General features: G+C 37.8%; 1 protein-coding gene across 4 annotated transcripts; it reads left to right on the forward strand.

The window, feature by feature from the left end:
* Positions 1-43: 43 nt before the first annotated feature.
* tmem63ba (transmembrane protein 63Ba) lies at positions 44-20,016 on the forward strand. 4 transcript variants are annotated; one of them, XM_044045097.1, is made up of 24 exons: positions 44-435; positions 6,815-7,033; positions 7,206-7,285; positions 8,963-9,025; positions 9,808-9,898; positions 10,011-10,048; positions 10,175-10,317; positions 10,494-10,545; positions 10,635-10,743; positions 10,842-10,912; positions 11,426-11,506; positions 11,643-11,766; positions 12,544-12,677; positions 12,786-12,923; positions 13,745-13,898; positions 14,736-14,842; positions 14,964-15,050; positions 15,288-15,353; positions 15,510-15,672; positions 16,158-16,263; positions 16,446-16,613; positions 16,695-16,810; positions 16,916-16,987; positions 17,202-20,016. In XM_044045097.1, the coding sequence occupies exons 2-24, from the start codon at positions 6,839-6,841 to the stop codon at positions 17,379-17,381; spliced, it is 2,538 nt and encodes an 845-aa protein (XP_043901032.1). In that variant the 5' UTR covers positions 44-435; positions 6,815-6,838; the 3' UTR covers positions 17,382-20,016. The 4 variants fall into 4 exon arrangements, with proteins under 4 accessions (XP_043901032.1, XP_043901029.1, XP_043901030.1 ...); XM_044045094.1 differs by lacking the exon at positions 8,963-9,025 and adding an exon at positions 8,649-8,690 and having other exon boundaries at positions 52-435; XM_044045095.1 differs by lacking the exon at positions 8,963-9,025 and having other exon boundaries at positions 52-435.
* Positions 20,017-20,637: the final 621 nt, after the last annotated feature.

A 20,637-nucleotide genomic window follows, 5' to 3' on the forward strand; every position in this document is an offset into this window, starting at 1 on the left:
GCAACACAGCAAAGACTCGGAGAAGACGGCGTTAATGGCGTTCATGGAAAGATGTGTCGTCTGTCTATGCGGTCTTACTCTATGTACGTCACAGATAATCTGACTGCGCCTGCTACCTCTAGACTGACTGGTTGGGAGAGTTGTCTAACCGGCTCACAGACGCAGTCGACACAGTAAAGGATTGTCTGTCATTACTAACAGTTAGACCGTGTGACTGTCGAGCTCAATTTTCTTAAGGTTAGAACTGTGGCCGTGGAGGCTCAACGAGATACAATTTGATGCAGGAATCGGCCGTCAGCCAGGCGTGTGACTGCCTCCACCTGTTATTTGCTACACTAAGTGGCTAAGTTAGCTAACATCAACGCTACACGGCTGACTGCTAACTCACGTTAGCTATTTGTGACCGTTTCTTCTCCTGCTGCGCATCAAAGCAAGGTAAATTGGTTTGTCTTATTTATTGACTCTGTCGGTTTTACCCAATACGTGTCTGGTTGGTTGTTATTTGTGGTATTTGGGAGATAAATGTCAAAACCAATGCGCTACTTCGCATTAGAACTAAAGGGTGCTGTCAACAGAAGACTCGGTAAACACATCCCGTTACCATTAGCGCATGCTAACTGAGCCCCGGTGAGGTCAACAGCAACGTAAGCTGGCTTTCATCACTGATGCGAATCGGACTTAAATATTTGATGAAGGTTTCTTGGTTGTGAGGATTCGAAATCACAATATGTGTTGTTTCCAAATAGGTTTTGGGAATTTGCTTGGTGTTTTGGTTATCAAATCCAGAATCAGATAAAAGAAGGCTAAAAGTAGATTAAAATAAGAAAACAATTATTGTATTAAAGAATGAGCACAATATTAAAGTTAAATCTTAAGACATATTTAAACAATACAAATATATACGACGTTAGCCTTAACAAACCCAGTAACATGAATATTAGATAAAATAAGCCCCAGGATCAATAAAGGTTAAAGTAGATTATATTAAGAAAACAATTATGTGCTAGAGGTTGGGCCATTTATAGGATTATGTGCCAATGTATGATGCCAATTTATTGAGCTTGTTGTCTTTTTTTCTCCCTCCACCCACCAAAATGTCTTGACTTAAATTAACATAAATTGAACAACACTATCATGGTCTTTATCTCCAATCTGTATTTCGTGTCAGCACTGCAGTGCACATAATGTCTTATAAATGTATAAATATTGTATCTAAATGCTAAATGCAATGAAAAAAAGACTGATGAACACCGATTAATCGATTACCAAAATAGTTGACCATTAATGTAGTAATTGATTAATAATTGATTTCTTGTTGCAGCCTTAATGGTTACCAACATTTATGAGTCTTCTGAGAACAAATATGTTTAATTTATTCATTTAACTATAAATGAGTAATAATTGAGCAATTACACTCATTCATCTTCTGCATTATCCTCCACATGAGGGCCCGCGATTTATTAATAATCAGCCGATGCTAGTTATATGCAGCTTTACTTTTTAAAGCCAGTCTGTTTACTGTAGGACTGTGGTTGGTATTTTTCACACATCATTGCATAACTAGAAGAAGCCAGTGATTCCTAATGCATCTCATCTATCTTGGTAATGCTAGTGGTTGAACAATTATGCTAAAGTAAAGGGTTTAAACTGTGCTGAATTCACTGATGTGTTTCCTCAGGGAATAGTCACAACCTGTGACTAGTGACATACATGTTTCCATGTGCACAGCCTTTAAATGGATAATCATTGGAGGGTTTGAGCAGTATTAATACTTTGAGCATTACTGCACTACAGTTATATTGACATTTCTCACAATAGTAATAAAAGGACCAGACAAGCTTTACTCCTTACCAGATGCCAGTAATGCGCATCCACATGTATGATGCTGAAAGTAATGGTTGAGGATTTGATTAAGGTTTTGTGGCACCCATCAGTAGAAAATGAAAAATGTCCATCATGAGGTCATTTAAAGTGATGTGATGTAGTATTGCAGTCTTGAGTTTGAAATATGCAAACACTGACACAGATAATGGAGATAAGCTCTTCACATTAAAGTAAGCCTTACATTCATGAGACTGCAACCACACAGTGCAAGGTTATAACTTTGCACTCAACGAATGGATAACATAGCTGTAAGTGTTTGTTGTCTTTTAAGTTAAACCAGTTTACTTCACTTTACAATCAAAAGATGGGATGAAACCCTCAACTCAGTTTTTACAATGTAGAATGTTATAATCGTGGTCATGATTGGATTACTTTTACAAAGATAAGGAAATTCTTGGCTTTGTTTTTATACAACGGTGTTTTGCTGAGGAATTTAGATGAGTGCGGGGCTCTTTGGTACCATGGCAGCATAGGGCTGAAGAATTAATCAAAGTTTTTATCGAAATTGAAATACAGCCTAATGCAATTTTCAAATCGCTAGGATGCACAATATTTTTGTGATTGATTGCAATTCCTGTCAAAATAGTTAATCAAATAATCTATTAATAATCAGTTATAATCAACATATTTAATAACCAACAAATTGTTTTGAGTGGGGTTTTTTAACAATTCATATGAGTATTTGGATTTATCAGCTTGCTGGAAAACCCCCGATGATAATTTCTTTGCATTTTGCATTGGACCAAACAAGAAAATAATTGACAGATTAATCCATTATGAAGTGAATTGGTTACAACCCTATGTAGCATTTAGTCAATACTGTTTTATTATAAGATGATCTTAAATTTGTCTACTGTGCTGTCAAATGTAAATCCTAGTATGGTACGATCACTTCTGTGTTGAATATATGATGGTTTCACTGTGTATTGCATGTATGGCACTAGGAAAAGATATTTTACTTACTTCATTTGAGTGTCCACCTAGAGTAGTAATTACTTTGGTGGTGACTAAGTAAAATCTAAGAAAGTAATTTGTCTTTCGTCACAAACCTTTTCCTGAATCCCCTGTTAAGTAGTACATGTACATGTCGTGTTTTCTTTTTCCCCTATTTTACAGTCATGGTGTGACATGATTATGAAACTGCATTGACCACACGTGATATGTGATAACGGCTATTGGCAAATTGTCAATGATTTACTGGCTAAAACCAATTATGCCAATATGTCAAATCAGAATTATCAGCCATCAGCATCGTAAGAGTATTTAAGTTTCAGTTGTCGTACCCCCTAATTTTGTTGTATGGGTTTCTGTACAATAACAATGAAGGCTAGCTTATCTCATCTTCTCTGTCTTATGAAGATTTCAGAATATATGTTAAAATAAAAAATGTTTATGAGTTCATAAGATGACCAGGGCACATATTTGAATAAAAATAGTTTACATATACTAGTCATACATTGTCATGTATATTATAAGAGTGTAGAAATTGGCAACTGGACTTGCTTAAGTTTGTTAAAGATGTTATACCTTTTATCCTAGAGTCACGTTCATTGATTTTCAAGTATAGTTTATAGCAATTTCATTTGAGTAAATGTATGTAACTGATACCTATTTTTGTGGAAGACATAATCTCAATGAGACTTTCCTGGTTAAATAAAGGTCATAGAAATACAGTCGAGGTACTGATGATGATGTGTGTTGTGAAAACAATGTATTATGTAAGAGCCATTGCCAGGTGATTATTTTGAATACTTGGTTTTTATCACAGCAGGAGGCACAAGTGCACATGCTAGGGAAATGAGGTGGAACATTACAAGCCCCTCCTTTGTTAAATTTGGTTTTATTTAGTTGGCTAAGCAAAAGCAATTAATGCTAGTGCATTTTGACTGCTGCTAATCTAATTTCTAACCCTCAGTTAGTATTGAACAAAGCCTGTTTAAATATTTAACTTGTGAAGATTATAAAGAAATAATGATTAACAATTACACATACAATTGTGGAAAAACTGTGTACGTTTAAATGCACAGGGTTTTGACAAGTTTTTCAAACATGCAAACATGCAGCTGTCTGTGGGAATGTGATGGTGCACTGTAGTATATGACTTTTTTCCCATTTCAGTTGTCAAGGGAAGATGTCTTGCTCTGATGTTGTTTGTCTAAAACAAAACAAAAGGACATATGTTTTCCCTGACAATCATACATACCTCATTGTTTTGCCTGCTTAAGCTGTAGAGCAAACATCAGCCTTACTCTAGGGTTTTGAACGGATAAGCATTGTACATTTTCCCTCACTGCCATCTTTTTTATGTTTATTTGTACTCGGAAATGTTTGCCAGTCTGATGGTGTCTTAGCAGCTATAGTGTCACATGGAAAGGCACAGTATTTATGTGTGGCTGAGTCATGCTTTAATCTTACAGTGCTGGTAAAAAAACAAAAAACATTTTACACACTACAATTAAAGCCAGTGTAAGTGTAAGGCTTTTGTCAGCAGTGTTTACAATAAAGTCGTACAATCTGAAGATTAAGTTCTGGAATTAAAATAGATAATCACACACAGGGTGAAATCATATTGACATAGTTCAGTATTTGGGACAGACAAAACATTGTATATTTCTGATAAGATGAGATGTCATGAAATTGTACTTGTTAACTGTTAGAAGTCATGGTATTGCACATTTAGAAGCACTATGAATAGAATTGCTTGTTTCCCGTTTTACTTGGATTAGGCATGTGCTCAAGGACATGCCACAGCGTGCTAGTATGTGTATGCCAACAAAGACAGTTCAACAGAAGACATCCAGTAACCATGGATGTAAACAAACAACAAGCTTTGCGGCGTTTTTTTTTTTTTTTGATGGAAATGCACACAGCATGTGTGTTAGTGGGAAACATGAAATTTAAATATAAACTTTATTTAAAAGAAAAACACACATGATAATGATAATAATTCAAAGCTGTTGACTCCTCTTTACTCTTTTAATAAATTTACTAAACAGTAAAGCTGGCGAAGAGGTCAGCAGCACATGTCAATAACATAGTAATGGTATTAGCCACTGATCAGATCACTTCAGTGTGTATAGATGCATTAGAATGTAAACATGCCACATATATGCCACAATATTACATCCAAAATGTTAGCTCATTTTAACTTAAGTAATTTGAGTTATTGTTGCCTTACTATCATTTCCAACCAGTCAGACCATTCTCCTCTGGCATCAACAGGAACTAAATATTTTCTCTTTTTCATACCATTCTCTTAAAACCTTGGATATGTTTGCTAAAACCCTAATCGATCAACGGTGTTTGAAATAGTCAGACCAGCCTGTCTTGTCTGACACCAACAACCCTGCCGTCGTGTCATTACATCCACTTTCCCTCTGATTCTGATGCTTAGTTTGAACTTCCACTGGTCATCTTGACCACCTCTACATTCCTAAATGCCTTGAGTTCCTGCCTTGATTGATTGATCAGATATTTGCATTCACTATTGAGTATATATTAAGTTGTTTTAAAAATGGTGTGCACTTCAGTTTTTTTTAAATATGTTGAATATGAAACATCTGGAACTGAGTTGATGAGTCCAGGATGAGTTCTGTGTACCTGTTTGTGTGGGGATTGGTGTTTAGATGTTGTGTCCTCTTGGGTTGATACTGGTCCATTTAAACCCTGTCGTCTCTATTGGCCTATTGTTTAACTCTGGCTGCGTCCCTCTCCACTGATGTCACAGCATTCCAGTGAGCAGATAAATGAGTTAGTGTTGTAGTAGATGAGCAGCGTTGTGAATGCTGCTGGTGATAGTGGGTCAAAGGCCATAAGTATAGCAGTGCAACTGTGCAAACACACTTACCACAACTCTCTCTGTAACACCTGTACCATGAAAAGGAGAGTCTTGGCTTGCCCGTGATGTTACGAAAATTATCCCTAATTATCCCTCATCACCACTCATGTTTTTTATGGAGTTAAGAGCTGCAACAATTCATTAATTATTAATCAAATATTAAATTCATTGTCAGCTATTTTGATCATTATTTTAAACGGATTGAGTGTTTAATATTGTCTGGTTTATTTGCTCCATATAACAAGCAAATCATTAAAATTGATTAATTTAAAAAAAAAATGATTATTTTAGAACATATTTCTCTATTTTGTGGACCAAAAAGTACTCAATGAATCAAGAAAATAATCGACAGAATAATTGTTAGTTGCAGCCCTAAAGGTGTTTTCTATTTTGGACTTTAGTTGGCTTGTCGGGTCCGCTGTTTGTTGTTTCTGACAGAAATTATCATAGATCAAAACGAAGGTGGTAAAGCAGAGTATGAAGGATTTTCCCAACACGCCACATCTACTTTTCAGTGTTAGGTTCACCCTAATCTGACCCTACATGGATAGTTAAACAGTTAAACAGTTAAATGACCCTAATGTATTGTAGAGGAGTTTCTATACAGATTTCATGCTGCTCTCCTGCTTTTAGCTTTGGTCCATCATTCCAAATGTAGCAAAACGATCCTCATCTTGCAAGGTAAAACCTGAGATATTTTGTGTTTTGGGTCAATATTAAAAAGGAGAGTAAATACTATATTGCAGTATCCCAGCATCATAGCCCTGTCAACCTACAAGATATACAGTTACTTTCCTTGGGTTTGGTGCAAAGTTGACTATGTAATTGTCAGATATAATGACAATGAAAAAGGAACATCATGTATACACTGGGCACATTTTAGTGGTCATGAATGGGATGAAAAGCAAACCATGTGACTAATGACAAATGTCATCATGGAGCATGAGATGGCAAATTTAAGTTTTAGTTTTCTCTGCGTTTCTGTCTATGAAAGCTATTCAGAATTTGCCCCATGTTACAATGGACAAATTCAAATGGGACAGAAGTAATAAGCGGCTGACTTGGTGACTGACTTTTGCCTTTTCTTTACAGGTTGTCAACATGCTGCAGTAAGTGATGTACCGAGTGTTAATATTAATAATGGCCACAGGGGTGGTGCATGGCTGTTCCACTTCAGAGAGCTGCCCAACACCCCCGCCAAATGACACCAGGGCATTCTGTTTCTCGGCCCGAATTCGCAGTACTGTACTCCAGGGCTTGCCTTTTGGAGGGGTGCCGACTGTTCTCGCCCTTGATTTTATGTGCTTCTTGGTGAGTCCCTTTGTCCTTAAACAGATGTTGAGTTTGTCTTTCCATTTAATTTAATTGAGAAAGCTTTTATTGATGGTGCAATGCCTGTCCATCCTTTTGTCTAGAAGGCTCCTGTAATGTAACTAAAGGACGTAGTCAGTACTGACAGCCGCTGTTTACTTTGTACTCATAGGGGTTGCTGTTTGTGTTCTCCTGCTTGAGAAAAGTAGCATGGGATTATGGGCGCCTCGCTTTGGTGACTGACGCTGACAGGTAATTACAACTCATGGAAGTTATCAAGGCTTTTCAACTGTGTACAACAACGTAATGTCCATCTTGCAGGCATTAATATGTCAACTATGTTTAAAATTTATTCATAAACAATTCGATGTTTTTATGTACAGTATGTTCTGAATCCACTTGAATGATTATTAGTACCATTGATCTGACTTGTTTGACAAAAACATGCTAACCTGATTTACCTCCCAAAAATGTTTTTTGTTTGATTTTGACACTAAGGAAATAATAATTTTTGTCAAATGTTGATCAGTTTTTGATTGTCTTTTCTGATGTACATGTTAGGAAATAATTTTAATGGAGAATTCAGATTACTTACACAGATTTGCTGCAGAAATAATTCTAACATTTGCCAGGGTTAAGACAGCATGTTAAGTGAGTGTAGCAGACAGTCAGTAGCCTGCATAAAATGTGTATCGTGAGAAGTTGCAGAACGGCTATGACAGGCTTTTAGAAGGTACTTAATTTTTGTCTCTCAACCTTATTATTTTATCTATCTAAGAATACATTTTCATCAATAGTGCAATAGTTGGTTGCTGTTCATTCTGGATATTAGTTCAACCTAAAAACAGAAAATTCTGTCATTTTTGTGTGAGGGCAGGGATGTGCGGTCTTCTGACATAAGCAGACATCACAAGGATGGTGCTCCAGACAGGAAGTCAAACATCAGCAGTTTCCCTTTTAATGTCGTAGTTGCTAGCCATTGTCATACTTTGTCAGTTGTTCGACAGACTGCTCTTTGAATAATCTTGAAGGGACATGTTTAGTAAGTATTATTAATTTAAAAGCAATTCAAAAACCACTGTCTGTATCCGAGCCCCATGGACTGAAGCTCTTCACTATAATGTAATGCATTCTGCCAGATAGTGAACCCATTTGAGACTGATGTCATGTCTGCAATGAGTGGTGTGAATTTGACTGTGAATGCTGGAAAGAGCAGGACACAGTGCTCCATCACCTACATACCCCTGTTTGTCTGGTGTTGCAGATACACTATTATTGCAGCTGCATGTGAGCAGAGAATGTGGTTGCAGCATGGTGCGTGTGGGGGGGGCTGACCCATGTCTTATGACTTTGTGCTGATTGATGTCTTTTACATTACTGTAAATTGTAAAAAGTGAATGCTACCGTGAATCTTTAAAAAAAACAATGTATTTAATATTTCTTTTTGTGCTTCACAAGATTAACAAATAATTATTATCAAATCAGACGATAAATACATTTTTGATTGGACTAATAACTTTTATAGATGTGCCTATGGTGTAATACACGTCCCAAGATTGCCGAAGACATTTCCCCTTAACTGAGCTGAATGGCTTTGTTTTACTTTTCTTTTTAGACGAATGGATCAGAGGTACAGTCGCCTGGATGATCGGGAATAGTATGTTAAATTATTCATATCCTAGACTTTTCTTTCTTTGCTGTTAACTGAACTCATAACTCTTATCCATCCTGCCTAGGCCACTGTGGGTTTCAATCTGTCTTTTCACTCTTGATGGTTCAATTTCTTTACCCAGGCATTTCCTTGTGCCGGACTCCTAATCATTCTCCTGCTCCTTGTTACTCTTGTACTTCTGCTGTTGGGTTTCACTGTCCTCTGTTGCCATCCTAATCAGATTTTGTGTGCTAATCTGTATTGACCTCTTTATGAAGTATGGTCTTCTTCTGTGTGAGTGTGCCACATGAGCCGTGCAGACAGGATGCTTACAGGGAGAGGTAATTCTTCACTGATCTGTGGTTGTTTGTAGACAGGCCCTAACATGGTACACCTACAGTGTATCCCATCTGCTAGAGCTGAGACAAGCCATTCCTACTTCTCACAGGAATGTGGGAGAGGAGGACTGATAGTGGATTAAGGCTGCTTGTCTCTCCTCATTCCATTATAGAATTCCCTGTGTAATGTAATTCTTTCATGTAGAATTTCAGTAGAGCCTGGTTCTTCATACCTTCCAGTTAGGAATAAATTGATCTGATGTGACCTCTCTGCAGTGTGCAATCAAATGTGCATACAGTAAATAATATGCAGTCTCATGTTCAGCACAAGCTGTGGGTCTGTTGCAGAAAATCTGCTTCTTATGATCACTGTGTTAGTGTCATTTTCTTGCTAAATAATATTTCTGATGTAAAGCTTTGCTTTCTATCTTTATCTCTATCAACTCTTCCTCTAGCAGTGACTGTGTACTCACCCTGGGTAAAGTAGGCTTTTTACCCTTAATGCTGTGTGAAATGTGGCTGAAGAGAATCCTCTTGTGGTTAACTGGTTTACCAATAAAAATCTTGTGTGGAGTTCACACAGAATACACAGGATGGACTCCCCTCAGTCCATTTCAGGTTGTGTGTGTGTGTGTGTACCTGTGCGTTTTGTACTTTCAACCTTTCCATATTAATCGAATCCCACTTTCCCTAGGTACAAAGAACTAACATCCCTTGTGGTACATGCTGATGTTTGGTAGTTGTGTAACTGGTAAATACTGTGTGTTGTGTTTTTCTTCATGCAGTATGGCCTCTGGGATGACATCAGAGACACCTGAGCGCTATGAACGTCTAACTTCAGTTTCCAGCTCTGTGGACATTGATCAGAAAGACACAGTAAGTATGCTATTTTCACATGATAACATGTGTTCTTTCATGTGAGGCAAACAATGTGTTGCACATGGAACTCTGTACAACACCTTCAGTTTTCTGCTGTCCTGTGTCTCAGGGTTTCTGCTCCTGGTTAACTGCCATCTTCCGTATTAAGTGAGTCAACCTTCTTACTGCAAAATGGATATAACAAATATAACTAACACTGATTAAATCGTACGTGGATTGTCTGTTTTGATAAGATTGCAAGTAGTTTATTATGTCGGTGTGTTCTCTCTGTAGGGTTGAAGAGATCAGGGAGAAGTGTGGGGAGGATGCAGTGCATTACTTGTCCTTTCAGCGCCACATCATTGGCCTGCTGGTAGTGGTGGGTGTGCTTTCTGTAGGCATCATCTTGCCCGTTAACTTCTCGGGAACCCTACTTGGTAAGTTGATTGGAATTAAAACCACTGTATCTATTTTATCATGCTCTTTTTTTCTGCTGTTCATTTTGTGTCATAATTGTGAAATGTCTCTACTACATTTATTTAAACAATGTTCCACATGTTTGCTGTATTATTGACATTGATTGTACAATACAATGATTTTTTTTTTTTTACAGATAGCAATGCCTATAGTTTTGGGCGAACCACTATAGCAAATTTAAAATCTGAGTGAGTAGTTCTTGTACCTTGCATGGTACACACATACTCAATATTGTCTCCCCCTCTCACTAAATCCCTTTTAACCTTTATTTCCCTAGTAATCCGCTACTGTGGATGCACACCATTTTTGCATTTCTCTACCTGTTACTGACGGTGTATAGCATGAGACGACACACCTCCAAGATGCACTACAAGGAGGATGACCTGGTGGGTTGCATACTTTCATAAAATCATTGTTTTGGACGCATGGGTCTAAATGCTGTTAGCGATTCTTTAATTCCTTTACTGTCTTCATTTTCATGCAGGTAAAACGCACTTTATTTGTCAATGGAATCTCCAAATATGCAGAGGAGGCGGAGATAAAGCAACACTTTGAGTAAGCACACATCACAATCTCTCACCGGCGTCCTGCCTCCGCAGTTGATGTCTTACAATAAATCTTTCTGTTAACCAAAATGGTACACTGCTCTTTAGTCATGGGTTTAAGCTGTGCAGTAACTGTATTATGCATTACAGGAGCATGCCTTTTCCTGTTACAGCTGTTTTGTGTCCATCCTTATGGCTGGGATCAGACAGTAGCAGCCCTATGTGTATAATTGTTCATATTAGAAGCCAGATGAGCAGGATTATGCAAGTCATGTGTTGAGACTGATTAAGGGACATTTGGCTCAACTCCAATTTCGATTTGGCCAAATGGTATTTAAAGAAAAGATCTTATCTTTACTCCTGTGCTACAAAAGCTATCTATGGCTGTGACACATAAAAAACCTTACAAGTAACCATTTTTACTTGCTGAAATGTGAGATGCTATCTTCAAAAGTACTGTACAATTTGTGCTTCTTTAAATGTATCTAGTTTTTCACCTTTTCATCCGGCCTGTCTTTCATAGGCAAGCGTATGACAACTGTACTGTATTGGAAGCTCGAATCTGTTACAACGTGGCCAGACTGATGTATCTTAACTCTGAAAGGTAACTGAGTGTTAACTAAGTGTGGCTGTGTATTCTGTCCTTTTGTAGCATTGGAAATGTCTTGTAGGCCTTAGGAGCGGAGTATGATTTAGAGAATCCGTCATTCACTCTGACACAGCTGATGTTTTGTATGCAGGAAAAAGGCAGAACGCAGCAAGAAATTCTTCCTTGACGTGCATGTTAAGGAGCATATTTCCACCATGATCAACCCAAAGCCATGTGGACACCTTTGCTGTTGCATCATCAAAGGCTGTGAGCGGGTCAGACTGCCATATCACAAGTTTATCAACCTTTTTACAACAACATTTTTCAAGGGAAAGATAAGAAAGCCAATTATTTTAGATTTGCCAATATGCTGCTGGACAAAGCAGGAAAAACATTACCAGTTTACTGTGCTGCTATCTCCATTTCCACACTTTTTTTTCTACAGTTACATTCGACTGGCTGTGTGCGCGTGTGTGTGCGTGCGTGTGTGGTTGCGTGTGTTTTTGGCATACTGCATGACACACGACATGTGACACTGTTGTCAAAGGTTAAATGAAGTAACCATTATTAAATTAGTGTAAATATGATTACAAAATAAAAAGTAGAATTTAATGAGGACTTTTTGATGAGTTCAAATTTGCTGTAAGTGTCTTCTTTGTGGAATAGCACATGACTGTTTTTATATAAGTAAAGTAATTAAATAATAACCCTTAGATATTTTTTTATTTTTTGAGGTTACAGAGTGTGATGACTCTGCATCATGTTACTTAAGTGTTATATATCCTTTGTTTGCTGTCAAAAACTACATAACGCTAACAGGTATTTTAGGTAAAAAAAATCATGATCTTAATCATAATAATAATAATTACAATAATATCTTAATTTATTAAAACTTAAAATGCAAGTTAGATTTTTATTTTTTCGTCATAATATTTCTTGCTAATAGAGCAGGCATATGAACTGATTTACATCATTACTTTATTGGCAATCAGCACTTAAGTCAAAATAAGAGCAAATACAGATTCTTGACGACATGTTAATGTCTTTGACAGGAAGAGGCCGTGAGTTACTACACAAAGCTTGAGGCACAACTAAAAGAAGAATACAGGAAGGAGAGAGAGAAGGTCAACAGGAAACCCTTAGGAATGGCATTTGTCACCTTTCAGAATGAGTCCATAACTGCCATGTAAGTACATAGAACATTAAGCTAATATGTACTTATTTATGAATTGACACATAAAATGGCTCTTGACCCACTGCTACATCTGTGCTTTATTTTTATAAATGTTTTCAGAATTTTGAAAGACTTCAATGCTTGTAAGTGTCAGGGTTGTCAGTGCCGTCGGGAGCCCAAGGGTTCTCCATTCGCTGCCAAGCTGCACACACACAACTGGACTGTCAGCTATGCCCCTGATCCACAAAATGTCTACTGGTAAGCACACTTTTGTGGTCTTGTGTTTTTAGAGATGAAGTGTTTGATTATAGTTACACCCAATTTCTATCTATTAGTGGTGTCATAACTATAATTAAAATGTAAAAATAAATCTTTAAAACTACTGATACACAATAAAATAAATTTAAGTTGCTCATACTTCAACCTTAACAACCACTTTATATAATTGTTGGATTTAAAAATGAATGAAAAGTTTTGTTCATGTAAACTATGTAACTTTGTTTTGTTATGAAGTAAAAATATTAGGAGTAAATTGAGCACAAACAAGGCATGCATTGTAAATACAGCAGAGTGTGATATAGCAGAAGTGACACTGAAAGTTTTCAGTTCATTAACGAGCTGTTTAGTTAGTTAGAGACATGAAGCCCTCCCACATGCATCAAAGTAAAAGTGAACTGCATACTTCAGCATTATGTATAAAGCCAGAATAATACCACACTTCACTCACATTTAGTCCTCAAAGGCTGACAAATCTCTACACTACTCATTTGTTTGGGAAACTGTTGTTTACTTTGGCTGATACTGCACAGTGTTTACTTTGAGTTTGTCAAAGCATATAAATTAAATTCAGTGTTAATGATAAATCAAATGTAATGGGTTTACCATAGTTTATCATAAAAAGGGGAAACGGTTCCATCCTTTTTAGTCCTTACCATGGGAATTATAATTGAACTGCAGTTCACTTTGAAGACATTTAAAGTTTTCTTTTGCTGCAGTATCAGCTCACAGGACAGCTGTGTCCATAACTGCAGGTCATCACCCAGCATCAGTCTAACCACGACATAACCTTTGTCCCACAGGGAGCACCTGTCCGTGGGTGGATTCCCCTGGTGGATCCGCTGCTTTGTCATCAACTCTGTCCTCTTCCTCCTCTTGTTCTTCCTCACTACCCCAGCCATCATTATCTCCACCATGGACAAGTTCAATGTTACTAAACCAGTGGAGTACCTAAATGTGAGTGTTCAAAGTCCAGTCAAGAATAAAGGTCAGAGGCACAATAAGGGAATAAAACAAACAAAACAGTATACACAGGAGGGATGCACTGATACCACTTTCTTTCTGACAGAGTACAATTATGATGACTTAAATTTGAGTTCTTAATAATACCATTACAGTGAAGAAAGATATTTTGAAAATTAATTTTACTTTTGACTATGAACAAAATACAACATTAGTTACTATTGCCTCTTTTTAAACATTTACAGTCCCCTCCAAAAGTATTGGAATATAAAACAAGGGATCAGTATTTCAGCTTTTATTTGCAGTTATTTACATTGAGATATTTCAAACAGCTTAGAAGCCTCGTTTGTAATGGGACTGCAGGTATTTAGGTGAGCAAAAGTATAGGAACTGATAGATTTGGATTCAATTTAAATGAATAATAGTTGAGCAAATCCTTTGCTGTGTTGGTTCCTTTGCTGAGTTGGTTCTTTAGATGTCCTTTCAAATTACTTTTGTTGAAGGAGCTACTTTTCGCTTCCTCTTGTTAATCAAACACAGGTTACAGTCTGCTCTACTTTTGTCGTCATTGCTTATCTTTAAGTATTTCCAAACTGTTGACATTGCAACACATTTGCTTATTGGCACCTGCTGAGCTCACTTGATGATATGTTTTGTGGAATTGAGTGCAGCAGTATCAGAGTAGATTTATGAACAAGGACAGTACGGGACCTGATACGCGATACTGGTATCGGTGCATTAACGTTAACGGTGTTAAAATCAGAAGCTGTGGTAGATGTGCAGGTTCTCAACACTGTTTCCAACAAAACATGCTTTTGATCTGTTCTCCAGAATCCAATCGTCACCCAGTTCTTCCCCACCCTCCTTCTGTGGTCCTTCTCCGCCTTACTTCCTACTATTGTCTACTACTCTGCCTTCTTTGAAGCACACTGGACCCGGTATGATTCACACTTTCTGCAGTTGATAGATTAGCATATCACTGTCATCTTTTCTTTATTTCCATTTGAGGTTTGTTTCAGTGTCTTTAATATGTATAAATGTGTCATTTGACCTTTGTAGGTCAGGGGAGAACAGGACAACAATGCATAAATGCTACACTTTCTTGATCTTCATGGTCTTGTTGCTGCCCTCCCTTGGACTCAGCAGGTATAGCATATGTACACATATCTATCTATCTATCTATCTATCTATCTGTGTGTGTATGTATATATATATATATATATATATATCTGTGTGTGTATGTATATATATATATGTATATATATATGAAAACATATTTTAAATGTACTTATGTAGTTTACTGCAATACAGACTGTAAGATCACATGATTTGTTTTAGTCTAAATATTTTTGTTGATTCCTGTCTTTCCTTGTATCTTTGCAGTTTGGATGTTTTCTTCCGTTGGCTTTTTGACCAAAGATTCTTGGCAGACGGCAAAGTGAGATTTGAGTAAGTAGCAATTTTTTTATGAGATGACACAAACCTCATTTAAATTAACAATCGATTCTGCAATAATGCACTTTGAAGCACACAAAGTGTCAGGTGGTGTGTGTCGGATATTTTTCTCTTAACTACAGTATGCTAATGTTTTTCTTTGCCCTTCAGATGTGTCTACCTTCCTGACAATGGAGCCTTCTTCGTGAACTATGTCATTGCGTCTGCATTCATTGGAAATGCCATGGACCTGCTGAGGATCCCTGGTCTTCTCATGTACATGATTCGCCTCTGCCTGGCTCGCTCTGCAGCAGAACGGAGAAATGTCAAAAGGGTTAGTCCTTGCCTTAGTTACCGGTTTGAAATAATTAACGGGTCTTTGCAAAATATTATATATAGTTATAATTCTTTTGGATTCAACATCTACTTTGAAACTGAAAGGGTTTGATTTAAATATTTAATACAGTATATTATTTGAATCAACATGCTCAATAGTAGTGCAGTGGCTTGCATTGTTGCCTCACAGTTAGGTCACCGGTTTCTGTGTGCAGCGTGAAATGTTCTTCCCATGTGTGCATGGGTTCTCTCTGGGTACACTTTAGGATACAACATTAGGATTAGGTTAAATGGACAATCTAAATTGACAGTAGGTGTGAGAGTTAATGGTTGTTTTTCTCTGTATATTGGCTCTGCAATGAACTGCCCTATGTTAGCTGGGATTGGCTCCAGCCCCATAGTAATCTAATGATGGTCTAAGACTTCTCCACAGTGCTGTGCATTTTTAGTTTTCTTCACGATCCTGTCATTGTGTTTTCTTAGCACCAAGCCTATGAGTTCCAGTTTGGGGCAGCGTATGCCTGGATGATGTGTGTCTTCACTGTGGTTATGACCTACAGCATCACCTGCCCAATCATTGTCCCTTTTGGTGAGTGCTCCCATTAACTGATGTGAAACAGCAGTAACAGAGGAGACAGAGTGCATGTTTGTTCAATTACTGCAGGACACATATACATATGGCATATGGAACATTTCTGGTTCTGTTTTCATAATGAAGCTTATCAGCAGATATAATTGGATTATTTTAACATGACTCTCCTCCCTGTGCAGGGCTGATGTACATGCTACTGAAGCACCTAGCAGACAGGTACAACATGTACTATGCCTATCTGCCAACCAAACTGGACAAGAAAATACATTCTGGGGCTGTCAACCAGGTGGTGGCTGCTCCCATTCTGTGTCTGTTTTGGCTTCTGTTCTTCTTCACTGTTCGCTCGGGTAAGACTACTATTCCATCCACAGGGCACTCATGTTATTCCATCAGGTTTAATATATTAAGCCCTCATCTCCCCCCCCCAGGGTTTTCAGCTGCAACTTCCATGTTCACGCTCATAGTTTTGATCGTCACAATCATCATCTGCCTCTCTCACGTCTGCTTTGGGCATTTTAAATATCTCAGTGCTCACAACTACAAGGTAACAAAATGGATAGAGCCATTTATTTTGCATATTACTTTTTCAATTTCCAAAGTGTGTATTTTAGACATCATCTTAAATGTGTATTGTTCTTTTCAATACCAGATTGACACTCTGGATGTTGACGGAATGGAGAATGGACATCCCGTGTGCACCTCAGCCGCTAACAAGGCAGCAGTATGTATTCAGTCATGTTTATTTAATACTAAGGGGGTTGGGTGCCGTTCATATTTGATACAGGTACTGGAACCTTGAATTTGGTCTCCTACAGTTCAGTTAAGTTAAGTTGGGGTCAATTATGTCGAGTGGAAGTTCGGTCCCCAACTCTGGGCACCAGCTTTTTGTTGAAAAATGACAAACTTTAACAGTTGTACACCATTTTCTCCCACAGCAAATGTACATCGCTCAGGTACTTCAAGATCCCAATTCAGAGGAGAGCGGATCAGGCAGTGGGGAGGACGACGGCCAGGGTTCCTCGCAGGACGAGGAAATAATCAATGTTGAAAATGGGCTGAGTGCGGACTTCCCGTCTGGCGAGGACAGCCTCCTTGATAATGAAGTGCGACACTGATACTGCCTGGAACAGAAGAAAATTAATTTGAGGAGTGCGCTGAACTAAACTAGAAACTGTACCAACAGTTCTCCAAAGCATCTCATCCTCCATCGGGAGACTTTACACTAACATAAGCACACTGTCTGTCTACTAAGTATTGAATGGATTTTTTTCTCATGGACACTTGCATTTCTTGCACTGTCTCTCCTAACGATGAAATGTACGCCGACAGTGCGGAAACATAGTTGTGCCCCGATGTAGCTGAGAAATGCCCTAAAACCCTGCACATGGACCCACGAATGAAAGACATAAATGCACAAATGAAGAATTTTTGCCTTGTCTTGGAAGGGGTTTGATATTCTGACTGTATTCCTTAACATCCTTGCACTTCAAAGAGAGGACCTGTCCGAAAACAGCGCGTTTCACTGAGGTGATGTAGTACAGCATGCCTTCAAGTTCAAAGGGTGGAAGGATTCCCCTTAGTCTTTTGTCACAATCTCCAAAGCTTCCTGTGAATAAGCAGCGTGGGAGAGATGACCACACAAGCAGACGGCTTGATCTGTGCGGATTAGATGCTTTCAAGAAAACAAAAACACATCACTACACTCCGAGATGCTTTAACATTGTACAGCTACAAAACTCTGGATTTGTTCAACTCCCTTTTTGACGTGGTATTTATTTTTTGGCACGGGGTTGAAAATGCCACCTAACTTGACACACTCCTAAACTATGGAAGAAGATGATTCATGATTTGCAACACTACATTGATTAGAACATTTTTCCCGTTTCCATCCTTGAGCTTTTGTTGGTACTGCTGTTGGACTGCTGCTACTGATGCTGCCCCCCAGTCAGGGAATGATCCTCGTGTGACTGCTGCAGGAGAACTGAAGGCCAAGAAGACTCTGCTCATCCTTTCTCTCCATCCGAGGATGTCTGGGTCAAAATTCAGATTATAGTCATTGAAACTAGTTCTCGCTATTTGTTTTATTGTTAATTTTTGTTTCCAAATGTTTACATATGTGTGTAGAGCTTTTCAAATTAGCATTCAATTTAGTTCTCCGCTGACATTGTTACAAATCAGGTAATTAATATCCATGAGGTCCTCTCTAGTGTTTTGTGTTGATGCTTCTCCATTTAGGAACCATATTCTAAGTTGTAGCCGTCACAAAGCATTGTTACAGTTTCCCAATTTGCCACTTCTCAAAGCTGAATTTCAAAGTTGAGGCAAAAACATACATTTTTGGGCAAGAGAGTTCAGAAGTTATACCACTGGATGTCATGCTAATTTTCAAAATCCCCCCCCCAAAAAACATTTTACTTCAGTCTTTTTTTAAAATAATGATGGAAATGTGTTACAGAATGAACTACAGCTCCACACTCGATCATGTAACATACAATTAAAGTGAATATGATCTGCCTTTGCCATATGAAGGAGCCTGTATTGCGTTTGGAAAAACACAAACGAGACAAAAGAATGTGTATCAAAAAACACAAGGCCACAAATCTTCACGTAAATTCAGTGTCAGTGCAGTGATGACCTTGACTGAGGGATTGAAGCTTCATTTGTCTCTGCACACTGTGAGAAGATTTTTGGGAAAAACAAACACAGTGCTGCAGACAACGTACCACTACAGTCTGTCAATATGGACCAGTCCTTATAATTATTATTATTGGACCATAAAATGAAAAATGTATTATACAGCTACTCAGAGAACCTTGTGTGAAATGTGCACTAATCTTACTTTCGCTTATATGATTGACTGAGGAGGGCCTGTTGGGCCTATGTGGGTGCGATGACAACAATGTTGAACCTAAACTACATTTCCATCATTTGGCGACACTGACAAAAATGAAATGTAGGTTAGTTCCATATGACCATGGTAGTAACGGAAGATTCACTTGACCCCACTGAGTCTGCTGCTCCTCTAGTCATGATAAGGTGATCTTATTTTTAATACCTCTTCATCTTTGTACCTCTGCGATGTAAAGTCTCTGAACGTGTCCTCTCAGAATAACATGTACTGTCTAGCTCTGAGGGAGATGCTGAAAAAAAAAAATCTCATCTCATCTAACGACTTGGTTTTTAAACACTGAATGTGGCTTCAGCCAGAGTATGATCACTGTGTTTATACGGCTTCTAAAGCATGGTTCACTTGCTGACCAGAAATTTTAAGTTTAATACGAGTACAACAAAATCTACTGATGTCCAGTCCCATATTAAGGAATCGCATTTATTTGTCAGCCCGATAGTTGCAATGATTTCCAGTCACGTCTTTGCTTATTCCTAGTCTGGAATCACCAAGAAATATTGTTTTGTTTTTTGTGTTTTTTTCCATAAGCTCTGTATAGACGGTGGGACTCACTGGAAATAAATGCATGTTGTTTTTTGTTAACAGTCTCTAATAGACATTCTCAGCTTGTTTCAATAATGTATTCCGAATGGGCAGTAAATGTCTGAAACCAGTTAGAAGGTGTTTTTGTGTGCTTTGCCTTTCTATTAGTTTTACTTTAGACTGGAAGAGCGACAATAACAGATCTCAACACTTGACCATCTCCTCATTCTCTCCCAAGGGCTGTCAAGTACAACAGATTTGCGATCTTCATACATTTCTTCCCCCTCAGCTCTTTGAACAATAAATATGTGTTTAACCAAGTTTGTTGATGGAAAGAGTTTGTATTTAACAATAGCAATGTATAATATCTGAGGCTGAAAAAAAAGTCACTCGTTTTCTCTCGCACATTGAAAGTCAAATTTTGAAATGGAGCACACTACTGTTTTTGGTGTGACTAGTAATTAATGGTGATTAACATGTAAGATAGCTTTAAATTTCACGTTACCTATGCACGTCTAACTATGTAGCAGTGTTGAATAATATTTGTTTTGTAGTAATCTTGGTGTTGATCAAAACTAATTGTCAACATGTCAACATTATTGTTTCATCTGTGAATATGTGATTTGTATAGACATATTTTGTAATTTCTATTATTCAATGTCAACAAAATGCCTTATAATTAATAAGACATACTTAAGCATAGAAAGTATACAAACATAGATATATACGTTTTAATATAGTCCAGTCTGAGACCCCCTGCAATACCGGAAAAGCCCAGAAGTAGGCCACAGTCCTAATGTACGCAGCTTATTTTAAACTCTGAAAGTCTACGTTCTCCAAAACCTTAAATTATATACACTTTATTTAATAAGCAGGCAGAAAATAACATTTGAACTGTGAATTATGGGCCTGTGTTACAGTATTTCAAAATGTCAATGTGG

Source organism: Solea senegalensis, linkage group LG15 (genome assembly GCF_019176455.1).
Source record: "Solea senegalensis isolate Sse05_10M linkage group LG15, IFAPA_SoseM_1, whole genome shotgun sequence".
NCBI lineage: Eukaryota > Metazoa > Chordata > Actinopteri > Pleuronectiformes > Soleidae > Solea > Solea senegalensis.